The 25,587-nt window shown below is 59.9% G+C and overlaps 3 protein-coding genes across 22 annotated transcripts in view; all 3 read left to right on the top strand.

Moving 5' to 3' along the window:
- SPEG (striated muscle enriched protein kinase) overlaps positions 1-6,247 on the top strand; it is a 54,600-nt gene extending 48,353 nt beyond the window's left edge. For all 9 annotated transcript variants that reach the window (XM_014856067.3, XM_070489672.1, XM_070489674.1 and 6 more), the window contains 10 exons: positions 857-973; positions 1,087-1,254; positions 1,368-1,490; positions 1,662-1,829; positions 1,961-2,552; positions 3,028-3,267; positions 3,350-3,573; positions 4,439-4,514; positions 4,725-4,874; positions 5,176-6,247. In XM_014856067.3, the coding sequence (XP_014711553.3) occupies positions 857-973; positions 1,087-1,254; positions 1,368-1,490; positions 1,662-1,829; positions 1,961-2,552; positions 3,028-3,267; positions 3,350-3,573; positions 4,439-4,514; positions 4,725-4,874; positions 5,176-5,368 (2,051 nt within the window). In that variant the 3' untranslated portion in view covers positions 5,369-6,247. The remainder of the gene's footprint in view (positions 1-856; positions 974-1,086; positions 1,255-1,367; positions 1,491-1,661; positions 1,830-1,960; positions 2,553-3,027; positions 3,268-3,349; positions 3,574-4,438; positions 4,515-4,724; positions 4,875-5,175) is intronic.
- Positions 6,248-8,664: 2,417 nt separating this feature from the next.
- On the top strand, positions 8,665-10,573 carry SPEGNB (SPEG neighbor). The gene is given in 6 exon segments (XM_014856160.3): positions 8,665-8,690; positions 8,692-8,790; positions 9,117-9,199; positions 9,202-9,443; positions 10,059-10,200; positions 10,361-10,573. Coding segments are annotated over 6 exon segments (720 nt in total). The 3' UTR covers positions 10,489-10,573.
- A 539-nt stretch (positions 10,574-11,112) lies between these two features.
- GMPPA (GDP-mannose pyrophosphorylase A) lies at positions 11,113-18,201 on the top strand. Of its 12 annotated transcripts, none has more exons than XM_070489667.1 (14): positions 11,130-11,258; positions 12,123-12,183; positions 12,282-12,379; positions 13,273-13,376; positions 13,646-13,832; positions 14,186-14,245; positions 15,319-15,449; positions 16,070-16,084; positions 16,451-16,585; positions 16,684-16,781; positions 16,947-16,993; positions 17,213-17,305; positions 17,429-17,597; positions 17,895-18,201. In XM_070489667.1, the coding sequence occupies exons 2-14, from the start codon at positions 12,144-12,146 to the stop codon at positions 17,993-17,995; spliced, it is 1,278 nt and encodes a 425-aa protein (XP_070345768.1). In that variant the 5' UTR covers positions 11,130-11,258; positions 12,123-12,143; the 3' UTR covers positions 17,996-18,201. The 12 variants fall into 12 exon arrangements, with proteins under 12 accessions (XP_070345769.1, XP_070345768.1, XP_070345764.1 ...); XM_070489663.1 differs by having other exon boundaries at positions 16,860-16,993; XM_070489666.1 differs by having other exon boundaries at positions 11,207-11,411; positions 16,860-16,993.
- Positions 18,202-25,587: the final 7,386 nt, after the last annotated feature.

The following is a 25,587-nucleotide window of genomic DNA, read 5'->3' as shown; positions in this document are numbered from 1 at the left end:
TTTGCTGAGACAGCCTCTTTCTTTGGGGGTCTGCATGTGGCTTTTCTGCTAGGCATATTAACAAGCTAATAATCACAACAACAATAAGAGCTAATATTTGCAAGCCCTTATAATATGTCAGACACATGCTAAGCACTTTATATGCCTCTTAATTCTCACAACAACCCACTGAGCTTGGTGTTATTATTTTCCTCAGTTTACAGACAAGACATGGTCCAAGGTCATGCAGATACCATGTCTCTCGCCATTCAAAAGCTCTCACCACTTAGCTGACCTGAAAGAATATTTGAGTCTAGGCTGGTCTGCCCAGACCCCAGGGGGGACGAGGAGTGGGGGAGGCTGGCGCACATCCAGGGTCTGTCTCCCGTCTGCCCAGACTTCAGCTCTTTTGAGATTGCACATTTTGATTGAACGTTGTGTTCAATTCCAGAGTCTTCCCTCAGCTCACCAGCTCCTCTCACTTGCCCTGTCGTGCCCCAGACGGAGTGGGTATCGCAGGATCTTAACCATTACAGTTTTTCAATATTTATTTGTTTTTATTTTGCTTAACAAATGCTCATAGGGCACTTAGTGCCAGGCCCCTCTCTAAGCAATTTACAAACAGATGAGGTGGTCAGCATCTTTAGGGGTCAGTGAAAGGAAAAGATAGTTCTAAACACAGTGAGTGCCTGGGAAAGTGATGCTCACCCCAGAGAAAATTCTCGAAGGCACGGTGTGGGGTTCAACTTCCCACATCTGACTGGGAAGAGACCACCTTCCACTCTGCTCCCCAGCTCTCACATGCCTCCTCCCCTCACTCAGCAGTGAGTGAGCCAGGGTCCCTGCAGACCCGTGGCTGTCTTTGCTCTCCCTCCAGACTTCCCCCCAGTTTTCCACATCAAACTCAAGGACCAGGTGCTGCTGGAGGGAGAGGCAGCCACCCTGCTCTGCCTGCCGGCGGCCTGCCCTACACCCCACATCTCCTGGATGAAAGGTGAGGAGGTCACTTCTCCACAGAGAGGCACAAGTGGCCCCAAGCCCAGGGGGGCTCGGGATGGGGAGGGGGCTGCCTCACTCAGCAGCCCCTCCTGCTCCTCCCTCCGTCAGACAAGCAGTCCTTGCAGTCAGAGCCTTCAGTGATCATCGTGTCCTGCAAAGATGGACGGCAGCTGCTGAGCATCCCCCGGGTGGGCAAGCGGCATGCTGGGCTCTATGAGTGCTCTGCCACCAATGTCCTAGGCAGCATCACCAGCTCCTGTACCGTGGCTGTGGCCCGTGAGCCGGGGGCAGGGACCAAGGCGGGCAGGGATGGGGGATCATGGGGTGGGGCTTGGTGGGGCCCCAAGCTGGGACATGGGGGCTCACTGGGGTTCCCCTCCTCTTGCTAGGCATCCCAGGAAAGCTAGCTCCTCCCGAGGTGCCCCAGACCTACCAGGACACAGCGCTGGTGCTCTGGAAACCAGGAGACAGCCGGGCACCTTGCACGTACACACTGGAGCGACGGGTAGATGGTGAGGGACGGAGCAGGCTGGGGGGGACGGGGTGGCAGGTGGGAGGTGGAGAAGCCAGGGAGACAAGGGCCCTCCCCAGGCAGAGGTCCCCTCCCTGGGCTCCTCACAGATAGCACTGGGAGCTTGGGCCACCCCTTCTGTGGACTCAGCCCCTCCCCATGCTGCCTGCAGGGGAGTCCTCCTGGCACCCAGTAAGCTCAGGCATCCCCAACTGTTACTACAACGTGACCCACCTACCAGTCGGTGTGACCGTGAGGTTCCGTGTGGCCTGTGCCAACCGTGCTGGGCAAGGGCCCTTCAGCAATCCTTCTGAGAAGGTCCTCGTCAGGGGCACGCAAGGTCAGTGGGACGGGGTGGAGGGTGGCCAGAGAAGAAAGGGGACTCTGAGCCCAGGGTCCACCCCCTCCTTGGAGCACCACTGTTTTGCCCCCCCGGGTGCCCTAATGATGATTTTCTTTGTCTCCCCTTAGATTCCTCAGCTCTGCCATCCGCTGCTCACCGAGACGCCCCTGTTACCTCAGGGCCAGCCAGGGCCCCGCCTCCTGACTCTCCTACCTCACTGGCCCAGTCCCTGACCCCAACCCCGGCTCCTGCTCCCACAGCCCCCCAGTCAGCCACTCCCAGCCCCTCATCTCCCCCACCACCACCCAGCCAGGCCTTGTCCTCACTCAAGGCTACAGGTCCACCGCCCCAAACCCCCCCACGAAAGCACAGGGGCCTGCAGGCTGCCCAGCCAGCAGAGCCCACCCCACCCAGTGCCCAGGTCACTCCAAGTGAGCCCAAGTCTTCCTTCCCTGACACTGGGACCCCGACCCCAGCCTCTGCCCCGCAAGGGGTTAAACCAGCATCTTCCTCGACTCCCCTGTATATGGTGACCTCCTTTGTGTCTGCACCACCAGCCCCTGAGCCCCCAGCCCCCGAGCCCCCTCCTGAGCCCACCAAGGTGACTGTGCGGAGCCTCGGCCCAGCCAAGGAAGTGGTCGGCTCTCCGGGGCCGGAGGGCACCACTCTTCGACAGGGCCTTCCTCAGAAACCCTACACCTTCCTGGAGGAGAAGGCCAGGCAAGAAGGGCTGGAGAAAGGAAGGGGTACAGAGGGGGCAGTGGGTGGAAGGTCGGGAACACAAGGATTCAGAGAGAAGACCAGACGGCCCTGGCCAGGATCGGGGAGGTGCTGAGATCTGGGTCCTCAGCACTACTGAGTTCAGATTGTCTCTGTGCCAGGCCCCATGCTAAGTCTTTAGCCATAAGATCCCATTTAATCTTCACAACTCTGAGAGGGAGACACTGCGTTATCCTCATCCCCCGTTTCACAGACGGGAAACCGAGCTTAGAAAGGTTCTGGGATTTGCCCACGGTACAGAGCCCGTGAGTGGCAGAGCTGGGGCCCGAACCCAGGCTCCTAGGGTTGAACTCCGGAGCCCCAACTTGGAACCACTGCGTTCTCGCCCCCAGGGTCCCTGCTCCTCTCCCACTCAGCCCTCACAACGAGGTGTCCCACTCTCTCCTCTGAGCCTGTGATGTCCCCCGACACACAGGGGCCGCTTCGGCGTAGTGCGGGCCTGCCGGGAGAACGCCACGGGGCGGACCTTCGTGGCCAAGATCGTGCCCTATGCAGCTGAGGGCAAGCGTCAGGTCCTGCAGGAGTACGAAGTGCTGCGCACGCTGCACCACGAGCGGCTCATGGCCCTGCATGAGGCCTACATCACCCCACGTTACCTCGTGCTCATTGCTGAAAGCTGCGGCAACCGGGAACTCCTCTGTGGGCTCAGCGACAGGTAGCTGGACCTTCTGAGCAGACAAGGGACAAGAGTAGGGGGAGGTGGGCTGGGAGATCACCTGCTTCCCCGGGCTCCCCAGGTTCCGGTATTCGGAGGACGACGTGGCCACGTACGTGGTACAGCTGCTGCAAGGCCTGGACTACCTCCATGGTCGCCACGTCCTGCACCTGGACATCAAGCCCGACAACCTGCTGCTGGCCCCGGACAACGCCCTCAAGATCGTGGACTTCGGCAGTGCCCAGCCGTACAACCCCCAGGCCCTGCGGCCCCTTGGCCATCGCACGGGCACACTGGAGTTCATGGGTGAGGTCACCAGGCCAGGCAGGGTGGGGGATGGGGTACTGCCAAAAGGGCAGCAGCCAGGGCTCACCCCACTTCACCCACCCATGTACCATTTATTGAGTGCTTACTGTATGCATGCAATGAACTAAGTCCCCTTCATGGATATTTTTCAATTTATCTTTACAGCAGTGCTGGAGATTGGCATGATATTACTCCTATTTTACAGAGGACGAAACAGAGGCCCAGTGAGGCTAAATATTTGTCCAAAATCAGAGTTATAAACGTAAAGCCAGGATTTGAGGAAGCTGGAAAGACAGGAGAATCAATTATTAATTTATATAAATAAGGAAAACCAGCTCCCATTTAGCTACCTGCTAAATACTTTATGTTCATTATCTCTATTCTGTAGAGTTATTCTACAAGCCACACTTTACAGATGAGGAAATGGAGAGCCAGGCACGTTTAGTACATTGCCCAGGGCCCCATCACTGCAAGGGGCAGGCCTGGGACTCAAGCCAGCCGGGCTGATTTCAAGGGCTCTTAATCTTGGTGTTGGCCACACTCTGAGTGGGCGCCCTACCTCGGAGCTGACCCCAGGGAGCTGGTGACCCTTGTTCTCCACTCCTCCACAGTTCTGGGGACACCCCCATTCAGTGCCTGGGCTCATTCCTCAGGTGCCCCACATCTCCCCTGGGAGCCACCCCCACTCCCACCCTGCCTGCTGGCATCTAGGGCCTGCGGTTCCAGTTGTATTCATGGTCTGGTGACCTGGACATTGTCCAGCTCCTCAAGTCCCCAGGGGCCTCCCCTGCCTCTGCCCGCTCCTCTGCCCGCTCCCCTGCCACCACCGGAAAGCTGGTTCAACTGGGCCTCTGTCTCCTGTCAGCTCCTGAGATGGTGAAGGGAGAACCCATCGGCTCTGCCACGGACATCTGGGGAGTGGGTGTCCTCACTTACATCATGTGAGTGTCCCCAGGACCCCCTCTGGCTACACCCTCTCCCCCTCCCCCCCCCCGGGCGCACACACACTCACGCACACGTGTGTGTGGACCCAGGTGCCAGTAGCCCTGTCCCTGAGTGCTGTGCCCCTCAGAAGCCCCACACTGATGTCCCCCTGGGCCTGGGAGTTGACCCTCAGTCTGCGTGTGTCAGCTGAACTGTCTCCACCACAGGCTCAGTGGGCGCTCCCCGTTCTATGAGCCAGACCCCCAGGAGACAGAGGCTCGGATTGTGGGGGGCCGCTTCGATGCCTTCCAGCTGTACCCCAACACCTCCCAAAGCGCCACCCTCTTCTTGCGAAAGGTCCTCTCAGTACATCCCTGGTGAGTGGGCCCCACACCCGCCAACCCCACAGTATCACCTGCCCTGACCCAGCCAGTGCCGTAAGATCCCCCACCTCCTCCCTTGCTGCCACCTCTGCTCCTAAATGGTTGCACTACCCACCAATGAAAGCCCATCAGAGCCCTTTGACATACGCAGAGTCACTGCCCATTCCAGATATGGGGAAACTGAGCCCCAGAGTGCCCAATATCACTCACTAGGGATGAATCCAGGATTGGGGCACGGATCCCTGGGAGGGCAGAGCCGTCCCTCCAGGCTCACCGTCCCTGGCTCGCCTGGCAGGAGCCGGCCCTCCCTGCAGGACTGCCTGGCCCACCCGTGGCTGCAGGACGCCTACCTGATGAAGCTGCGCCGCCAGACGCTCACCTTTACCACCAACCGGCTCAAGGAGTTCCTGGGCGAGCAGCGGCGCCGCCGGGCCGAGGCCGCCACGCGTCACAAGGTGCTGCTCCGATCCTACCCCGGCAGCCCCTAGCGCTCGGACCGCAGCCCGGCCTCCTCGGGCTTCGACTCGGGTTCCCGCTGACGCCGCGGGACATTCCAGGGCCCACGCTGAGCCGGCTGGGCCCGGGGCTTCGGACACCACCAGCAGCAACATCCGGCCGGGCTATTACCTCATGGACCTGCGGGGACAGAGGCCCCGGGCTTTGCTGACGTGACCCCGGCCGGCCGGAGCCAGAGTGGGAGACCGTTGGCCAGGCTGGGCGGGGTCGGGAGCAGGAAGAGGGGCAAGAAGGGAATGGGGAAGTGAGGAGGAAAAGAAGCGGAAGGATACGGAGGGGAGACTCTAGGAAGGTGGTGGGGGTGGGGGACAGTGCATCTGGGGCAGGACCGTCCGAGGAGGGTGTGAGTGGCTGGAGAGAGGAAAAGGCAGGGCCCAGGGTGTCAAGGCCATGGGCCGGGAGTGACTGTCAGTGAAGCAGGGGCAGGACGTGGAGACAGTGCCAGGGAGCCAAAGGCAGCATGTGAGAGAGGGCCGCGAGGTGGGGGAGGGGGAGGAGAGAGGACTCAGGAGGGGGTGAGCGGGCCAGCAGCCAGCATCCCGGAAGGAGGGGAAGGAGGAGGGCGGAGGGCAGAGGCTGGAGGCAGTGGGCACTGAAGCTAGTGCTCTCCTCCCGTCCCAGTGGACGCAGCTGTGGGCGCTCTGTGCTGGCCCCAGGATGTCCCCACCACCCCTCCGTGGCCTTTGCCCTTCTTCCCATTCGTATTTATTTATTTATTGACTTTTATGAAATTTCCCTTCCATCCAATCCCTATTGCCCATGTTGTCCTGACCATCCCCCCAGCCATCCAGCTGTCTGTGCAGCTGTCTGTCTGTCTGTCACAAGGAAAATAAAAACGGCAAGCAGCAGGACCTGTGTGTGGTCTATGGGGAGGGATGGCTGAGGGTGCTGGGGGTGTTGGGACGGGGCTCCAGCCTTCTCTGGACCATCGAGAGCCAAGTTATTCCAGCTAGCCCCTTGAGATCTTTCTCCCCTCCTCTGGCCCTCCGGCCCACAATGCTCCCTTGTTCCTGGAGGGAGGAGAGACTTCAGTCTGCTTCTCCCTCTGAAGTTTCTAGAATTCTGGCAGGACCACCAAATCCCTACCACCACCCTCTAACCAGACTCTAGTGGCCCCCACCTCTTACATGTCCCGTCATCACAACTGGAAGATGCTGGGCCCTGGAATGGACAAGCCCACACCCCAGTCCTGCTCAGCCTCCTTCACTCTGTCCAGGAGACAGGCTAGCTCTGGTCCTGACCCCTGGAGCAGAGGGGTTTCCTCATAATGATTGGCAAGAGCGGGTGGTATGAAGAGCTGCAGAGGAGGCCAGGACAGGCCCATGCCCCAGGCTCTCCGAATAGGTCATATGGGCACCAGCTGCCCAGGCAGCTGCAAGCGCTCTGGTCAGCCTGTGTCCTGTGATGGGGCCACAGATGAGCATTTTCCCAGGGCCCAGGGACGCTCATCCTCCTTCTTGTCCCCATAGCAAGCTAGGGGGTCTGCTGTGTGCCAAGGCACCTTGACTCTAGCTGCTTGCTGCAGTGCCACAGAATGGCCACTGGGTCCTAGAACCGAGCTGCCCTGTCCTGAGGTGGGGGGAGGGAGGAGCCGGTTTTTGTATCTAGAGAGACTGTCTCCCCCCATGCCCCTCCCCGCCTTGAAAACTCTGTTCTTGGCCGAGTGAAATGAATAAAGCTTTCCACCACGATCCGGCCTGGTGTGTTGCTAATTGAGGCCGAGGGCCCCTTGGCTGGAGCCTAAACAACCCTTTGCCCAGCCCAGCCTAGCCCAGCCTCTCGGGCTTCTCAGGACCTCAGGGAAGAGGGAAGCCCCATCACCATAAAATAACAGGATGTTAAAGCCAGCTGGAAGGGACCAGAGAGACGCCTTGCCCACCTGTCATTTTAGCGATGAAGATGTACAGTTAGCCTGTGAGAATCTCTGATCCCCTACTCACTGTGAGTGTTTTCATAAAAATGAGGTGCCTGAACTCATATCTTGATAAATGGTAAAACTCCTCTCCCGCCCCCCTCTGATCTTGAGCTCCCTTCCCATCTCCATTGGAAATGGCATGTGAACTGCTGGCTCCAAACCCGGAGGAGCAAAGGTGATTTATGTCGGCAGAGCTGTGTCAAAATTGCTCTGATCAAAAGGTGACAGTCCTCCACAGCTGGGCGGGCAGTTACACCAAATGGAAGCAATGCTCTGCCTGGGGACCTGGCCTGGGCAGCCTGGACTTCGGGCAAGTCTCGGGGGGGGGGGGGGGTGGTTAACAGAACCCCTGCACCCCAGGTAGTCTGATACCCCTATGCACCAGTTTATGCCCCCAAAGGAGCTCGGACAGCCCTAGAGTTGGGGAGTCAGTATTGGTGCCAATCTCCAGGGACAGTGCAGCCCAGCCAGACCATATCATGCCACATGGAGGGGAGGGAGTGGGGGTGGGGTGGCAAGAGGGGATGCTGTTCTCAAAAATCTTTACTGTCCCCTCTAGGTTTATCTCAGTTTACCGCCAGGGGGCACAGTGCAGAAATGACCAATCCTAGACTCCTGGGGCTGGGGGAGAAAGGTGCTTTCGGATTGGTCCTGACAGCCAGGCTGCTCTCTCATAATTGGCTGGATGGACAGTGAAGTCCACGGCTACTCTTGCTTCATTCAGGGACACCCCTACAAACACTTGCACCCCTTAACTGAAGGTGTCCTAGGAGGGGCACGTCGTCTGACTGGGGATTGACGTGAGTGTAAAGCTGCTCCAGCAGGGAGCCTGGGGTCTTGTCTGGTCCTCCCAGGAGCGGGATGGATGCCCTCTGCCCTGGGAGGGGATGGGGCAGCATCCAGCTGCCCAGCTGTCCGGCTGCTGACACCGAGTGCACCCTGCAGCTGTTTGGGTTTCCCCCACTGCAGGCCTGCCCCAGTGGCTGAGCCAGCATCCCAGTCATCCTCAGGCTAAATAAGGAGGCCGCTTAGGTCAGGGGGTGGGGGCTTGGGTCCCCAGGGTTCTTAGGGCAACCACGCCAAACAAGGCAAGGAGGGGAGCGATATATAAAAACCATGGCCAGGGCTGAGCACCTGCCCACGCCCCTACTGTGCCATCTGGAAGGGCTCTGTGCCACCTGCTCCCCAGCTAGTCGACCCAAGTCCTGAAGTCGACCCCCACAGTGAGTCCTGATCCTCAGACCAGCCCCAGATACTCCCACCCCGGAGATATTCTGAATCGGCACGGAAAAAAAGTCTGAAGGCCGAGTCTCTGTGTCAGCCTAGATTCTGTGTTTATTTTGTGCTCCCCAGATGTCCAAAGCTGCTCCGGCCAAAAACGGTGGCTGCAGCCCCGCCTCCGGGATGCACCCTGGATGTCAATGATCTCCAGGTCCAGAAAGGGGCCATTCACATCCAAGCCTCATACTGGGGCCACAGGTGAGGGGGAGCCCTGGAGCCCTCAGGAGGAAGGGAGCTGGAGCTGCAGAAAACGCATTCCTGCATCAGGAGAGAGGTCCTAGTGTCATGGACCACCGGGGTCACTGGACTTCGGAGAGAGTGGTTACTGAGGTGTGGAAGGGTGGCCGACAAGAGAAAACTGTTTCATCAGGGTAATAATTAAGGAGCAACCCCCTTCCTACTCGTCCCCAGGTTTAAGGTTCTAGTGGGTCGAGGGGCAGGGGATCACATGTGGTTGGACAGGGCTGCGGGCGGGCTGGAGCCGTGTCTTGGGAGCTCTGGGCCCTGACCCGGCTCGCGGGCAGGTCGCGGAAGGAGCTGCGCGAGAACGGGCCGCCACGAGTGCTGGAACCGCTGAAGGACGTGGTGCTGATCGAGGGCAGCGCAGCCAACTGACTTGCCGCATTTCGGCTTTCCCGGACCCATTCATCCGCTAGAGAGAGGACGGCAAAGAGCTGCGCGACCGGCCCAAGTATCGTTACATCTTCGAGGATCCTGACGTCCTCGCACTGCTGGTGCGCGATGGCGAGCTGGCAGACCTGGGCCAGTACAGCATCAACGTAACCAACCTCTTCGGCTAGGGCTCCGACTCGGCGCGCAACCTCGTGGAAGGAATGCGCGCCCCGGATGCAGTGCCACTGCGCAGAGCAGCATCACCCCAGGGGCGCCCGCAGCTGGGTCCAGCCGCTCGTTTACCGCTGGGCCTAGCCGAGTCCGGATGTGGTGGGGCCCAAGCCAGCCCCGGGCACAGCCTGGGGCGCAGCGCAGCGGCGCGCGGGCTGGGTAGTCCTTCCCTACCTCAGGATCTGGTCCCACTCAGACTGAGAAGTCTGCTGTGGGCTTTGATCACTTGATTCCAGGGACCAAAGGTCACAGCGAGCCTGACACAGAGCCAGGGTTAGATTCCTTGTCTGGCTCCCAACACAGAGCAATTTCCACTACCCGGAGCTGTCTCCAAGGCACAGCGAGATGTGTGAACATTCCCGGGCTTTCACCCGTTGTATCTCCGTTGACGCTCCATTCAACCCTGCGGAGAAGGAGGAGCAGCTATCAGTCCCATTTAACAGCCGAGGAGATGAAGCCCCAGAGAGGATACAGACTTGCTCAGCATCACACTGCGCGTTTAAATCAAATCCATCTCGTATTTAGGGCGGGGTATTAGTTGGAGAAGTGATGCCCAGCCCCGCCTCACCTCTAGGTCCCTTACTGAGACGCATTCCCTTTCCCTTCCTCTAGTGTCCCCAAAGACTCAAAAGGGACCGGATAACACTAAGGCGAGCAAAGGCACCACGGTGACGCTGACCGCGGCGATCTTGGGCGAGCCTGCGCCCGACGTGGTCTCGACCAAGGACGGGGAGGACAGCGAGGAGGACGACAGGCGAGGGCGGGCACTTGCCGCAAGGGCAGGGCCTGGAGCTGGAGCCTGGGCTGGACGGGGCCCAGAAACCGGGAGGGCATTGGATGGAGCGGGGAACTGGGAGGCGGAGAACAGAGCTGGCTAATGAGCCCGGCCCAGGGCGCGTGTAAATTGCCCCGTGCCGACCCCCTCATGTTGGCAGTACCACCACGACCCTGACCATTCGTCCGGCCACGCCCGAGGACAGCGGCAAATATGAGGTGTACATGGAGAACAGCCTGGGCACGGACCACAGCTTCGCTAGCGTGGACATGGCCTGAAAGGGACCCTCAGACCTTTCGCCCTGGCTCCCAGCCTGGGCGTAGACGGGACCGACAACCCTCCTTAATAAAATCTTGCTTAATAAAACTGCTCTCTCTGACCCTCTGCGTCTATTCTGTTCCTTTGCGACGCCATTTCCTCTCCCCCGCACCCACACTCACACTTATTCCAGACCCACACACCAAGGTCACAGTGTTGGGATCAAAATGTTTGCAGAGTGGCTAGTCTAGTGCTTCATTTTACAGACAGTAAATCTGAGATAGGCATTCGGTCACGGTCGGAAGCTCCTTCTCCTACCAGCGGGACCCGCAGAAGAGTCTACGACTCCGCCTTCTCTTCTCTTTTACACCTCAAGCCCCACCCTCTCGTGGTGGGGCGGGGGTGGGGGGGGGTCTGCGCCCTGGCCCCGCCCATTTCAAGACTGGGCACACCTCCTCTTGTCTCTAGCCCGGCTTCTCAGCGTGACCTCGTTCACTACTTTGGCGGCTACTCCTTAGCCCGTTGCCAGACAGCTCCGGGTCCTAATCTTAGGCTCCAGCCTCTGCGTCTCAGGCCCCACCCTTCTTCTCATTTAGGCCCGCCCCCTCGATCCTTTGGCCTCGCCCCCGTGCCCTCACACTTCTCTCCTCACAGTCAGAACTAGGGGAAGAACTTAAGAACTACAATTCCCGGCATACGCTGCGAAGGAGTTCTCGCGAGTTGCGAGAAGACACGTGCGCGGAAGGAGCAAGCATAGCGGAGGGCAGAGCCGGAATAAAGGGGGCTAGTGGTAAAGATGTTGATGGAGGGGTGCCGAGACGAGGGGAGGGTGGGGGACGGGCCCTAGGTCGAGGGCGAGCTCGGAGGTGCGGGTTGGTTCTCCGCACGTCCTCTCCTGTGTTGGTCCCACAACCCCTGGCTACGCAAGGCTAAGGTTTATAAGGTAGAGTCAGTTGTGGGGTTCAGAGGGTCAGCAGTCAGTCCTCCAAATTCGGAGATTCAGCGCTTGTCGTCAGTATTGGGACTCAGGGGCCTGGTAGGTTCAGTGTTTGGGACGCCAAGGGAATCTGTCTTTTGATTCAGACTTCATCACCTAGAGGTTAGTTTTAGGATTCAGGTTCAGCACGTAGAGGGTTTTTGCTAGGATTTAAGATTCATCAGATGCGGATCAGTGTTAGTTCAATACTTGGGGTTCACTCAGGATTGCGGTTAAATAACTGGGACTCAGGCTCTGAGGTTCAATATTCAGGGTTCATTTTGGGGATTCAGGGCTTAACATGTAGAGTGAAGATGCAACAATTTGGGAATCAGTGGGTTCCGAGTTTTGATTTTCGAAGTTTAGGGTCTGAGAAGGGGGGTCTGTTGCTGAGTTTGTTGACTTTGTGGCCAGAGGCAAGTCTGTTAAGGGTCAAATTGTGGGATGTGAATTTCAGAATTGGGGAGGAATCGCTGGGGTATGAAGCCTTCTGCATTCTGGGTTGAGATTTGAGATGTGTGGGATTTGTGAGGTGTGTCCAGGGAGGTACTATACTGAACTTTGGATTTACATCCTGGGAGAGGGCTGAGGGTTGCTATTTGGGGCTTGGTTGGGGTATGAGTGGGGTTCTGGGTTGGGATGTGAGATCTGAGCTTGTCTTCCCCATTGGGATTTGAGGTCTAGGGTGCAGTTGCCATCATGCTGAAAGCTGTGATCCTGATTGGAGGCCCTCAAAAGGGTGAGGAGCCAGTGGCTGAGGGGCGAGGTTGGGCTGGAGTGGTTGGTGGGTGGGGCAGAGGAGGCAGGAGGCTGAAATATGCTTCTTCCTTCTCCCAGGGACCCGCTTCAGGCCTTTGTCTTTTGAGGTGCCCAAACCCCTGTTCCCAGTGGCAGGGGTCCCTATGATCCAGCACCACATTGAGGCCTGTGCCCAGGTAACCTCATAAATTCCCCTCTCCCACCTCACTGTCCGCTCATCTCCTTTGTGGTCTGTTTTCCCCTTTTCCAAACATGACTTCTTCCCACCCAGCATAACGCCAGGGACCACCATTTACAAATGACGATGTGAATGGCGCCCCTGGAGTTGTGCAGTGCTGTCTTCTAATCTAGTCTCTCCTCTGGCCTCTTCTTGCTCAGATTTCCCTCCTATTTTTAAAGCACAGAATGTGAGGTCAGGCAGGAATCTTAGAGACAGTGTAAAGCTGTAGCATTGGAAACCTTAATGATAGCCGAGCACAGAACTCATTTTTCGCACTGGAGCTAATTGCTTTATTGCTTCTGGTCTGGGGACAGGCCGGGTTTTGTTTGAATCCAGTCTTTGACTGCTGTAAGGACTTGAGCAAATTTCTCACCCTTTCTGAGCCTTAGTTTCCTTATTTGTAAAGTGGGGGTGATTAGACCGACTTTGTGGCATGGCAAAGCCTGGAGACGGTGTTTGTAAAGCCTGGAGTACAGTGTAGGCATTTGATACATGGTCTCCTTCCCTCAAGCTCAGAATGACAGATAATAAATATGGGGGCAAATGAATGGAGTACCCTTGAATGCAGCTTAGTAGGTAAAATCTTTCCTGGGGTGAGCCCCAATTCAGAGGTGAGGTCGGGGGAGGGAGGAATAGAGTAACAAAAGATGGAAAGATTAGGGACTGAGACTTCCTCTAACTTCCTCATCGTCCAGAGGAGAAGTCAGACCAGAGCAGTAGAGTGAGTGCCCAGAGCCCCACAGCTGAGACTGAAACTGTGGTCTCTGGGTTTCTGGGCCAGTACCAGGGGTTTCTCCAGCATTCCCTTCTATCAGATATTCTTTCTTCCAACTTATCCCTTGTCCTCAGGTCCCTGGGATGCAGGAGATTCTGCTCATTGGCTTCTACCAGCCCGATGAGGCCCTTACCCGGTTCCTAGAAGCTGCCCAGCAGGAGTTTCACCTTCCGGTCAGGTGTTTGTGCCCCTGGGCTGTATGGGGTGGGGGGTGTACCCCAGGCCTCTGAGTTCTTGGGAGTGGGTTGAGTCAGCATTGGCCAGATGGCACCGTCACACACGAGGAGGGTTCTTATTTGGGCATCTCGGAATCACTAAATACATTGAGTTTCTCTGTGGGCCTTGGGCAGCTGTGCCCCTGAGAGGAGGAGGGGTCACAGTGCCCCAGGCTCATGGGATCTGTCTCCTCTCATCTCATTGAGCTGGCTCTGGGGTCCCTGGGGACAGGTACCTGCAGGAATTTGCCCCCCTGGGCACAGGGGGTGGTCTCTACCATTTCCGGGACCAGATCCTGGCCGGAGGCCCTGAGGCCTTCTTCGTGCTCAACGCAGACGTCTGCTCCGACTTCCCCTTGAGCGCTATGCTGGATGCTCACAGACACCAGCCTCACCCTTTCCTGCTCCTCGGCACCACGGTGAGGGGGCGTGGAGAACTGGAGGGTGTAGAGGGGGTGATCCAGAGAGGTTCCTGGAGTGAAGGGTGACAGGGAGGCGGGGGCCACCCGGGGAGTTCACTGGGAACAGGCATCAGGAGAGAGATGGGCCAGAAGCCCAGCGGCAGTGGAGGTGGCAGGCGGTGGAGACCCCGAGCCCTTTGGCTGTTCAGAAGCAGGGAGGGGGAGGGCAGCTGTCAGTTCTCACCCCTGCTGAAGGCCTGTCAGTGGCAGAGCGGACTGCCAGGTGCTATGGGGGAGGGAAAGAAAGAAAGAAAACAGACCGTGCTGCCCTGGAGCAGGCGGGTCACCGTCTCCGTGTGTCTGTCTTTCAGGCTAACAGGACGCAGTCCCTCAACTACGGCTGCATCGTAGAGAATCCACAGACGCACGAGGTGAGAGCAGAGAGGGGCTGGCTGGGTGCCTTCTCATCGTTGCCCACCCCTCAGCCTCTAGAGAATGCTGCAACGCTATGGGGTGGGCCTCAGTCCCGTCAGACAGGTGGGATGCACCCTCACTTGTTCATCTCATATCCCTTTAAGAAAGATTGGCAGAGGAGTAGCAGTTCATTTCCATGAGTGTGGTGCTCCCATGGATGTATGCACTCGGGGTGCTGGGGGATCACAAAAGGGGGCTCAACCCAGCTGTGCCTGAGCGGGGGTGGGGAGGGCTCCCTGGAGGAGGCGAGGTCTGAGCTGAGTTAAATTTGTCAAGATGAAGGAGATAGCAAGGCATTGCAGGTAGAGGGAACGGTATGTGCAAAGGCACAGAGGCAGGAAACAGCATAGCGCCTGCAGACTTATGGAGGTGGGAGCATCATGGGCAAGGCAGAGGGTCTCTGTTTGTGAAACCCCCTGTTCTGGAGCCTAGCCACCTTTCACACACACCTTTTATTTGTTTAAACAGCTTTAGTATTAAAAATACATGTGAAAATACACATACATAGACACACATATATTTTTAAGTTTTGTGCTGGGCACTAGCCAGGTGTGAGAGAAACAGCCCAAAAGACGCAATCCCTGCCCTTCAGGAGCCCTCAGGCTAGTGAGAGAGATGGTCAAAAGCCAACCGTTGCAAATGACACAAGTGCCACGGGGGAGGTGTGGCCAGAGGACAGGGGTGCCTGGAGCTGAGACGCTAACTGTGGAGCAGACAAGAGCAGACTCAGAGGGAGTGACAGTGCCAGCTGGGTTTTGAAAGCTGAGTTTTCCAGATGAAGAGAAGGGAAAGGGCATTCCAGGCACAGGCAGCAGCGGCACGGAGCTGTGGCCGGGAGGTGGGGAAGATGTGGAGGGAAGGGCGTGGGGTTCAGACTGAGCTCGAAGGTGAGGGTGAAAGGCAGTGGCACGATGCACTCCGCATTTTAGGAGGACCAGCCTGGCAGCAGGGAGGACCTGGAGATCAGAGGGGCTCAGGGGAAGGTGGCAGCCATCCCTCCTCTACTGCACCCAGCGCGCTCTGTCCCCAGGTCCTGCACTATGTGGAGAAACCCAGCACGTTTGTTAGTGACGTCATCAACTGCGGCATCTATCTCTTTTCCCCGGAAGCCCTGAAGCCCCTTGGGGATGTCTTCCAGCGGAATCAGCAGGATGGGCAACTGTGAGGCGGGCCCCATGGCCCTCTAACCCCAGGCACCCCAGTCGCAGACCCCCCAGTCTCCGCAGGCTTCATCTCAACCTGCTCACCTTCCTTCTCCCCTCTCCCTTCCATTTGTCATCTGCAGCCGAGCCTTCCCGGTCCCTCCCCTTCTAACCTGATTCTGTCCCTCTTCCTTATCCATCCCAGTTCCTTCTCTGTCACCGCCTGCCCACTCCCCTTCTGGTCCATTTCTCTCAAGCTTTGAGTGTCCCAGAGATGTCTTTCAGAACAGACGGCAACACACACACTTGGGTGCACACACGCTCGGGTACAGACACAGAGACACACACACACGTACACTCAGGCGGAGGCTCCCCTTGGAGCATAGCACCCAGAGCCCTGCTCATCGTAAGCCACAATCCCCAGCTGGTCCTCCTAGGCCTGGACCTGTTCCCTTCTGTGGATTCACTCCCCGCCCATCTCCCCATGTCGTGCCTCATTCACTCGGCCATCTTCTCACTCCCTCCCATATCTTTGCTTCTCTCTCCATCTCTCCTGGCCTCTCTGTCTGTTTCTGCTGAGCGGGCATCTCTACCATCTCTCTCTCCCTCTCTTTCTGTGACTGTCTCTGCTCTCACCAGCTGCCTTCCTCTGGGGTGAGTCTGTCTGTGTTTCATTCCATCCAGTGAGAGGGAGGGTGTCTGGGGGCAGGGTTCGGAGGAGGGGTGGGGAGGAGAATGTGAAAATGGGGGAAGCCAGGTGTGGTTGAACTCCTTGGACATGGGCCAGGGATGGGCAGTGGGTCTGTGGCTGGGGCTCCCCGGGATGCACCTCAGCTGGGGGGAGGGGTGACGTGCAGGAGCTGTCGGAGCTCCCTGGGGTGTGAGCATCCCTTTGGAGAGGATCTGACCAGACCCGGAGAGGTGGTGGGATTCCCTCCGCTTCCTGTCCCTGAGAGGCTGTTGGCCCCCAAGACGGGCTCAGCTGGGGAACTGGTGTCAGCATCCCTTCCTTCCTGGCAGGGAGGACTCTTCCGGCCTGTGGCGGGGGGCAGGTACCATCCGCCTGGAGCAGGATGTGTTCTCAGCGCTGGCTGGGCAGGGCCAGATCTACGTCTACCTCACTGAGGGTATCTGGAGCCAGATCAAGTCTGCAGGGTAGGGGAGGGGCCTCTGATGGGGTCGTTGGGTTGCCTGGGGGTTGCGGCTTTGGCCCTTCTGGCCCCTGAGCCCCTGCTCCACTTTGTGGCCCCCAGCTCAGCCCTCTATGCCTCCCGCCTCTATCTGGGCCAGTACCAGCTCACTCACCCAGAACGCCTGGCCAAGCATACCCCAGGGGGTCCACGGATCCGAGGTACCCACCCTGCCAATTCCTAAGCTTCGCCCCCACCCCAGCACCCTCTGCCCTCAGAGCCCTGACTCCTGATCTCAGATCCAGAGGTGAAGGCTTCACCCTGCCCTCCCTGGACCAGGACCAGAGTTTGGGCTCTTTGTCCCCAGTCCTCTCTTCTGCTTCTAGGAAACGTTTATATCCACCCAACGGCAAAGGTGGCCCCGTCGGCTGTGGTAAGTGGTGGCCCAGCCTGGGGAGGAAAGGGGCTGTCAGCATGGGTGGGTTGGCATGGGTACTCCTGAGCTTGGAGTGCTGGTCTCTCACTTTGTCACAGCCTGTCTTGTGGCTTCAGGCAGGTCCCTTCCAGGGCCTGCTTGTGTGTTCCATGAGGGGGTTGGACTTGGGGTCCTCCAAGCACCCCCAGTTCTTATGGTATGTACTCCTCTCCACAGCTGGGCCCCAACGTCTCCATCGGGGAGGGGGTGACCGTGGGCGAGGGTGTACGGCTCCGAGAGAGCATTGTCCTCCACGGAGCCACGCTGCAGGTAGGCACGCGACACACACAGCACGGCAAGGTGCCCCCGGAGGCTGGGGAAGGGCTGACCCCCCCCCCCGGGCTCTGCATCTGGCCCCTTCTCACCCCTCACCTCGCACGTCCTGTTTGGCAGGAGCACACATGTGTTCTGCACAGCATCGTGGGCTGGGGGAGCACCGTAGGGCGCTGGGCCCGCGTGGAGGGTACCCCCAATGACCCCAATCCCAACGACCCCCGAGCCCACATGGACAGTGAGAGCCTCTTCAAGGATGGGAAGCTGCTGCCTGCCATCACCATCCTGGGTATGGCTTCCCAGGGGACCTGGGTCTGTGAGAAGCCTCCACAGGTGATGGCCACGCTCTGTGGGGAGCATTTATTCGTGTGTGCGTGTGTGTGTGCCTGTGCACGAGTGTGTTTATTCCTTTAGCAAACGTTTACCAAGTGCCTGCAGTGTGCCAGGCTCTGTGTGTCGCTAGGGGGCATGAGGCCAGAGCACAGATGGTCAGGGAGGGATCCCTCCTGGCTGGCAGTGGCCCCCAGCTCCTTGTCCCTTACCTCCCTCCCCATGGCCTCCCCTGGCACCCTCGTCCACCCTGCAGGCTGCCGCGTCCGGATCCCTGCTGAGGTGCTGATCCTGAACTCGATTGTTCTGCCACACAAGGAGCTGAGCCGAAGCTTCACCAACCAGATCATCCTCTGAGGGGGGCTGCCAGAAGGCCCCCCCCCAACTCCTCCTCACTCCCCTCGAGGCTACTGCCTGCATGGCCAGCCTCGGGCCAGAAAGGACTGGAGGGAGTCAGGCAGGATCCTCACACACCGGCAGCAACGTGGGTGCAACGTGGGTGGCGGGGGGATTCCTGGCCTCCCTCTCCACTCCCTAATAAACCCCCGTGAACCTTGGAGCCAGCACGGACTCCGCTTGTGCCTGGGCTGGGGGCGGAGGTGGAAGGGGGGGCAGCTGAGTCAGGCCCCCCCACATTAGCATTTAAATTGGAGTCGTTGCTGCGGGCTCATGAATAATGAATCTGGAGCCCTGGTAAATCTCCCCCTCCTACTGCCTCAGCCTCCTGCGCTGCTCGGGAGGAAGGCCCTCCAGGCTCCCAGCCTGCCCGGCCCCCACCTTCACCCCTACCCCGACGCTGCCCGCCCACCTCCCGGTTCCTCTTCACTGGGCCTGCGTCAGGATTCCCAAAGGAAGGGGTGAAGGATTTCAGTTGGGCAGTGGGTTACGGATGGCAGGGACTGGGAGCCACAGGGACCAGGAGCCACAGGCCCGAGGTTGGATCCCTGGTCCCTGCTCTTGTTCCTGCCGAGCCCGCGCGGGCCTGTTTTCCGCTTTGCCAGCTCCATCTGTTCCTAGCCTGGCTTTTGGCGGGTGGGGTTTCTTCCCCGCCAGAGGCCTGGTGTGTCTCCTACTCCCCCAGCAGCCAGGGCAGACCTGAGCCCGTGCCTTTCTCTCCAGAAGCACAGTGGGAGGCGCTCTTTTCTGGAAGGGGAAGGCCCCAGCCACCTCCCACCACCCGGGCTCTGCCCTTTGGGAGGTCTCAGGCCTCCTGTCCACATTCCTGGAGCCCCAGAGAAACCCAGCCATCTCCCATGTTGCCCATGACCCACTCATGCCCCTCCTGGGGCCCCCCCTTCCCCAGCTGTGGGTGCCGAGCTTAGTTGCCAGATGAGCTGGTAATGATCGTAATCTGCTAATTGAGAGGAATCTAATTACCCGAAGAGAATGGGGGGGCAGGGCGTGGGTGGGAGGGAGGAGGGGGTCCTGGCAGCAGGCAGGGGTGTCAGGCGGCAGGGTGCCGGGGCCTTGTTATCAAGCACCAGGTCTGGGACAGAGCCCAGGATTTCATCGCTTCTCAGCTGGGCAGTTGGGAAGATGCGCTTTCTCAGGAGCTGGGCTGAGAGTGACATGGGGATCCGCCAGGTGTGACCTCCCAGCCCCTCAGGCCCTGCAGGCTGTGTGAGAGCCGGTGTGAAACCACCCAGGGATTTAGCGTCCCAACCTATAACCTGCCCTGACTCAGCCCCTTTCCCGTTTCCTCTGGTCCCTGCCTCCGGCCCAGCCCTTCCGTCATCTCTGCGTGGGGTTGGGAGGCAGCTGCAGATGCCTGAGCCTGGGGTCAACCCCCTGAGGAAGGGGCTGGGAGAGGGGTGGGCTGTAAGGCCAGGGGCCGGGTCCCTTGCCTCTCCTCCCCCAAGTCCTGACCCTCCTGTTCCAAGTGGTTGGCAGAGGCCATGGCAGTTCCATCATAAATATGATAATTTAATTATTTTCTCAGCAAAACACCGTGAAATCCAATAAGTCTGTGTCAGGCCCTGGCCCCGGGGACCCCCCTCCTAGGCCCAGTGGGGGGTGGGGACATGGTAGGGAGAGGCACTGAAAGGCGACAGGGTCAGTCCTCGAAGTGGGAGGGGCTAGTGAAGCTGAGGTCTTTGCAACATGCCCCCCAGGCTGATGGAGTCACTGTGTGTGTGCTCAGGCGGAGCGGGGTCTGAAGAGAGAGGTTTTAATGCCCCCTCTCCTCTCCAGCCCTTGTCTGCCCTGGGAGAAACCCAGCGCCCCCTCCCCATCTCCAAGGACACAGCTCAGGGCCTAGGGTGTGGGAGCACCCTTCTCCACCACCCCTGGGACCTCATGGGCCCCGTAGGGGTAGGGGGTGCTGGCCCCCGGGAGGGCTTGAGAGAGGGAGAACCGAGGGAACTGGGGTGGGAAGTGGGGGATGAGCGGTGGGGGGGAGGCATGCGGGGGAGGGGTGCGCTCCTGCCATTAGCGCTTTTTTCGGTTTCCATAAAAAGATTATTCTGTAAAATCAGCGAGGGGGAGCGAGCTGGGGGCCGGGGAGTGGGGCGGGTCCCTGGCACCAAGCTGGATGGGGCGCCAGGGGGGGAAGCTGGGGACGGGGACTGAGCGTGGAGAGAAATTTGGATGGGCTTCAGGAGCTAGCCAGCGGGAGAGGCCGAGCCAAGAACACAGATGGGGGGAGGCTGGCCAGGACGGGGTGGGGCGAGGGCGGGGCCCTCATCTCTCTCCTACCCCTTTGGCGCGGCTGCCCCGGGCCCCCGTCCCACCCCCCCCCCATCCCCCCCCCCCCCCCCCCCCCCCCCCCCGGCACTTAGCAGCCATTATCGGGGGAGCAGATTGAGCCCCCTCCCCCTCTACGGGAAGCAGGCACAGCTGGGGCCCCGCCACATCTGCCGCATCAGCACGGAGCACAGCTGGGTGTGCCCAGAACCACGCTCCCCAAAACACAAAGGGGGGGGGGGCGGGGGCCAAGGAGAGCCCAGACCCCTGAGACAGACACACTGACACCTCTGCCAACAGACATATACTCTTCGAGGCGAAGCTACACCCACCAGCACACACGCTCCCTCGTGCGCAGAGAAAGAACTGACAAACACGCTATTACTCTGCCCCGCCCGCCGCCCCCGCTCCCCTCCCCTCGCCCCCTCCCCCCTTCCCTTCCTTCCCTCCAGGCTCCCCTCTGCCACCTCGGTCACCTCTGAAGCGCCCTCGGCTCTCCCCTGGAAGGGAGCAGGGGCCTCATCCTCCCCAAGCGCACCCTTTTGGGAGGCTTGGAGAACAGGAGGGCAAGGGGTGGGAAGGGGCATCCGGGGCAGAGGCCTAAGCCTGGAGAAGCCACTGCCCTCCCTCCATGCCCATCCCCCTCCCCACAAAGAAGCCCCACTGCAACACTGGTCCTTGCCACCCTGGACATGATGGGGTCTCCACCCCAGAGCAGGCTGGACACCCTGCAGCGCGGTTCCCCTGACCCTGTGTTCCATTGGCCACCTCTAGGAGGCGCTGCGTACCCTCAGTCTCTCGCCGTGAGAGCAGTGGCTCCCAGAGCTGGCCCCTGCCGCTTCCCACCCCCCATCTGAACCATCCGCCGGTGCCCCATCCTCAGCAATGCAACCATCCGCTTAGCTCTGCTACCCGTGACATGCGCAGGGGATGGGGGCTCGCCAGTGACAGAAAAGACCCCCTTCCCAGAAGACAGGATCAGGAGTCCCTGCTTTCCTCTTTCCCAGGCTATGACCACCTCTTGGTCCTTGGTTATAACCCGCCTCTTTCGCAGCCCTCGCTTCTCCCACTCATCTCCTTGGCCCCCGTGTCTTGCCCTCAGCCCTCTCCTCCCCGTGGTGCCCCCGTGTCCCACGCCGCGCCCCCGCCCCTGCCCCTCAGAGCTTTAATCCCTCCTGCTGCTGTGCCGCCTTATCTGCTCCCAGCAGCTTTCGCTGCTGCAAAGCCCTCTCCCCCTCCTTCTCTGGATCTTCTCCCTCCTTCCCTGGCTCTCTCTAGTCTCTGACCGGCCCCCCTACCAGTCTGTCTCTGCCTCTCAGGCCCCCATGATGGCTCCGGGCTGACACCAAATCTGCACCCCAATGCCCCTTGCCCTCTCCAGCCTCTGCTCTGAGGTTGCCGGCTGCCCACCCACTCCCACACTCGCCCTTTCCCACCCCAAACCCTCTCCCACAGACCCCACAGACTTGGTCAGTTTCTGTCCAGCCAAGATTTTTCATCTTCCTTCCCTGCCCTCCGTTTCCTGGGCCCCTCCCCAGTCTTACAGCTGCCCCTCGATCTTGGACCGGGTCCCCTTCAGTCCCAGTGACCCACTGCCTGGGCATCCCCAAAAGGGGATGGGGAAGTGTTGATACTGGCCACAGGAGAGGGGTCAAGGCAAGGCCGGGTGGGGGGTGCAGAGTGCTGGCGGGCAGTCGGGGTAGGGTCTGGCAGTGGGTCGCTAACCCTCTCCAGTCGCCTCAGATCACGTCTGGGCCTCCCCACCCCCCTTCTCTGGGACTCTCATTAACCGCTTCTCCTGCCTCGTCCGCGGCATAAATAACCCAGATAAATCAGCCGCCGTCCGCCCCCCCGCCCCTCGGCCCCCGCACAGCCCGTTTGTCACCGCTGCTCGCTCACCAGCCAGGCCTGGCCCAGTCCCGGCCTCCACCCCCCCATCCTTGTCCCTTCCCGCCCACGTCTGTCCCACGCTGGCTCATCCCGTGGTCTGCACCAGTGCCAGGCCTGGGATAGGTGTCTAGGCTGGGGAGGGTTGCAAGGTGTCCTCTGGGAGCAGGGAGAGGCTGGGGACTCTCTAGGAGAATGCTGTCTAGGAGTTTAGGGGGCACATTATTTATGAATTGGGCCACCCAGGCAGGGAGTCTGGGGCCCACGAATGATGGGAAGGGGCAAATGTGGCCCCGCATGGGGTCTCTTGCTGGGAAGAGACCACACCAACAGCCTGGGGGCAGAAAGGGCCTTGGAGGCCCCCTGGGAACCCCCAAACTGGATCCCGGGAGGTCTCCGGGTCTGCCTGTGGGCATTTTGCCCAAATTAATCCTCCACACCCCCTGGTCCCCCTCACCCTGTGCCCCCTAGTCCCAGGCCCTGCCTTGGCAGGCTGTACAGATGCCACTCTCTCTCTCTCAGTTCATCCACCATTCCCTTTCTCGTTCTCAGGAAGCCTAGTTCATCTCTGGGGGGTGGGGGTAGCTGGAGAATTGGACTGGGAACAAATCCGGGGAACAGGGATGAGTGGAGTACAGAGGACACCTGGCTAAGGCTTCACAGCCTGACCCTACAGCCCCCTCGCCCCACGTCCCACACCCACACTCCCAACTCAGAGACCCTGACAGCCTCACCCCCAGCTCTGGTCTTGGCAGGCCACACTTGGCCCTGATGCTCACTGCAGGGGGCAGCTGGTCCCCTGGGAGTGGGTGGGCAAAGCGGGGAAGGGATGGGAGAGCTTGGGCGAAGGGCTGGGGCTGGGGGTGGGGAAGAAGCTGGGCCGGGCCCCAGGGACCAGCTGGGCAATGAGCCGGGGAAGCAGCCGGGAGGCTAAATGAGGGAGATTATCACCCAACTGCAGCCGGGCAGAGAGGGAGGCAGGCAGGGAAGCGGGGAGAGGGAGGGGAGAAGGACGGGGGCCAGAGGGAAAGGGGGTGTAGGGAGACAGAGGAGACTGGCAGAGCAGGGGGAAAGGCCACGCGATGGGCTGAAAGGATGTGGGGGTACTCCTACTGAGCATCACCCAATTCCTGGGGGTCTGGGAGACTGGAAGATGGGGACTGGGGACAATTGGAGACAGCTGGCCGTGGGGCACTGGTGGGGGCGGTGTGCAGCTAACTGCTGTTCCACTTCCCAGTGGACTGGAACTCGCCTCTCTACCCTCCTCCCCCTCCCCCTCCCATACTGGGGTACCACCCAACTTCATTCCTTCTGGAGGTTGAAGGCTTCCTGCCATGCCCTCAGGAGGAAAGAAGGTGTGCTTTGGCCTCATGATGGAGGCTAGTACGTTGGGGGAGTATAACCCCATGATCTCAATGGATGGCAGGGCAATTTACGGACACGCACTGAGTCCAGGGTGGCCAGGAAAGCTTTTGGGGGCAGCTCCCCGCTTTCTTGGCAGAGCCCCAGACTGAAGTAACCTTAAAAAAGCAATTAAATCACCTTTTAGAAAAATACCTAGTAAAAAAAATCGATACTAGGAGAAAGGGGAAGAGAGAGGCTGGGGGAGGACGAGGAAGTGGGGGAGGAAGGCTGGAAGAGTCTGGAAGTCTAGCAGGGAGGGAAGAGCATGGGAGGAGGCTGCCTGGGCAGGGACCAGAGAGAGGGGCACCGCCTGTGGTCACTTGGAGACTCTGAGGGCTAATTCAGCAGCTGCTTCCAGTGCAGACCCCACTATCCCCTCTGGGAGGCTGTCCGATACAGCCCCTCACCCCAGGGGTCTTATCTTCCCAGCTTGGGGAGCTGGCTTGTGGGGAAGCCCAGCCAGTCGAGGGGGTCCCTGAGGAATCTACTTTGATGAGAGGCTGGGGACAGCCCCAGCAGGGTGCCACACATGGCCAGGGGTATGTGTGTGGGGGCTCCATGCTGGGGTGATCTGTGACTGATGGGGGCATGACCTGGGCTCACAGCCAAGGGTGGGCAGAGTGGCTCCCTGCCCCCGATGGCAGCCGTCCCTGGGCCCCTCCTCCTGGGCCAGGCAGGGGCTGCGACCTGAGGGGCAGGCCTGACGCAGGGGAGGGGTGGCCGCTGGGCAGCGGGTGGACCTCGGGCTCTAATCCCCAGCAGCTGCCGTTTCCCTCAGATCGATTCCCTCCTCACTTTTTTTTTCAGCTGCTGGTTCCGCGGCTCGGATCGATGGAGCCGCCTCCCCCGCCCCTCTGAGCTTCCTCTCCCTGCTGCTCATTAGCGCCCCGATTAATCAGCCCCCCCCCTCCCCCCTTGGGACAAGTGCTTCCTTCCCCGTGAGGGCTCAGCCTCTCACACGGCCCCCCCAGAGCACAGTCTGCTCAGTGTGACCGCCCCCACCCTGGGGGCACCGAGGCAGCTCCTCCTGGCCTGCCAACAGGGGAGAGTGGCTGTCTGTGGTAACAGCTCACATGCAGGCTTCCCCTCCGCAAGACAGCAGCCGTCCCAGGGCTCCCCTGCCCCACTCTGCCGGGGGTCCCCAGCCCTCCTCCCAGTCAAGCCCAGCACAGCTCAACTCCCTCTGACATCCCCATTTGGGATCTGCCTCACCCTCCATTCCACACCCTCCCCCACATCATTACCTCCTCTCTGCTCCCTGGCCTGCTTACCCAACACCCTCTCCCCACCCCCAGCCTGGCAGTGGCAAGGGATTGGGGGAAGCAAAGTGGCCACAGATGTGCAAGTCAGCCAGGGTGCCCTGTGTCTCAGACACATGAGTGACTGAGTTTGGGGGTGAGGGCACAGTGGGGGAGGGGGCGGCCAGCATCCCAGAGTAGGCAGGGGTATGGTGGGTGTTGAAGTCGGAGTAAAGCTCCAGGGAAGCCGAGAATCTCGGTGGACTCACTGTCATCCTCTTGTCTGTCTTGCCTGCCCTCCCCTCCCTCATTCAAACAAGTGGCTCTCCCAAGGAGTTTCTGGAAGCTGCTGTGAGTGGGGTAGTGGGGTCAGGTGGTGGCTGGGTACTGGAGTCAGGAGTCAGGGAGGCCAGGAGGTGGGGAGGTGGAGTTGGCTGCCCCTTCCTGGGGTGTGGTCCAGAAAAGTGGCAGAATGGGCTCAGGAGTCTGATACAGCACCCTGGGTGGCCCGGGAGTGGGGCCACCTGGGGACCCTATGAGTGGCTAGGGTATAGCCAGAGTTTGGGGGACAGCCCGACGAGGTCTCACGCAGAGACCAGGGATCCCTGTCCTGGGCTGGGGGCTGCCCCCTCCCCTGGCCTGGCTCCTGTCGCCCGTGCCGCCGTTGAAACGCTGTTGACATGTCCTGAATTATTAAGCACGGGGTGGGCTCCGGAGCACATGCTGTGCGGAGCGGCT

This window comes from Equus asinus, chromosome 19, assembly GCF_041296235.1.
Source record: "Equus asinus isolate D_3611 breed Donkey chromosome 19, EquAss-T2T_v2, whole genome shotgun sequence".
In the NCBI taxonomy this organism is placed as follows: domain Eukaryota; kingdom Metazoa; phylum Chordata; class Mammalia; order Perissodactyla; family Equidae; genus Equus; species Equus asinus.
Note: the sequence above shows the minus strand (reverse complement) of the source record. Positions and strands in the feature narration are given on the sequence as shown.

Coding starts and splice junctions, on each gene's coding strand:
- GMPPA (XM_070489663.1), top strand. CDS start 12,144: ATGCTGAAAGCTGTGATCCTGATTGGAGGCCCTCAAAAGG. Junction 12,184..12,281: donor GATTGGAGGCCCTCAAAAGG/GTGAGGAGCCAG, acceptor TCCTTCTCCCAG/GGACCCGCTTCAGGCCTTTG. Junction 17,306..17,428: donor TCCACGGAGCCACGCTGCAG/GTAGGCACGCGA, acceptor CCTGTTTGGCAG/GAGCACACATGTGTTCTGCA.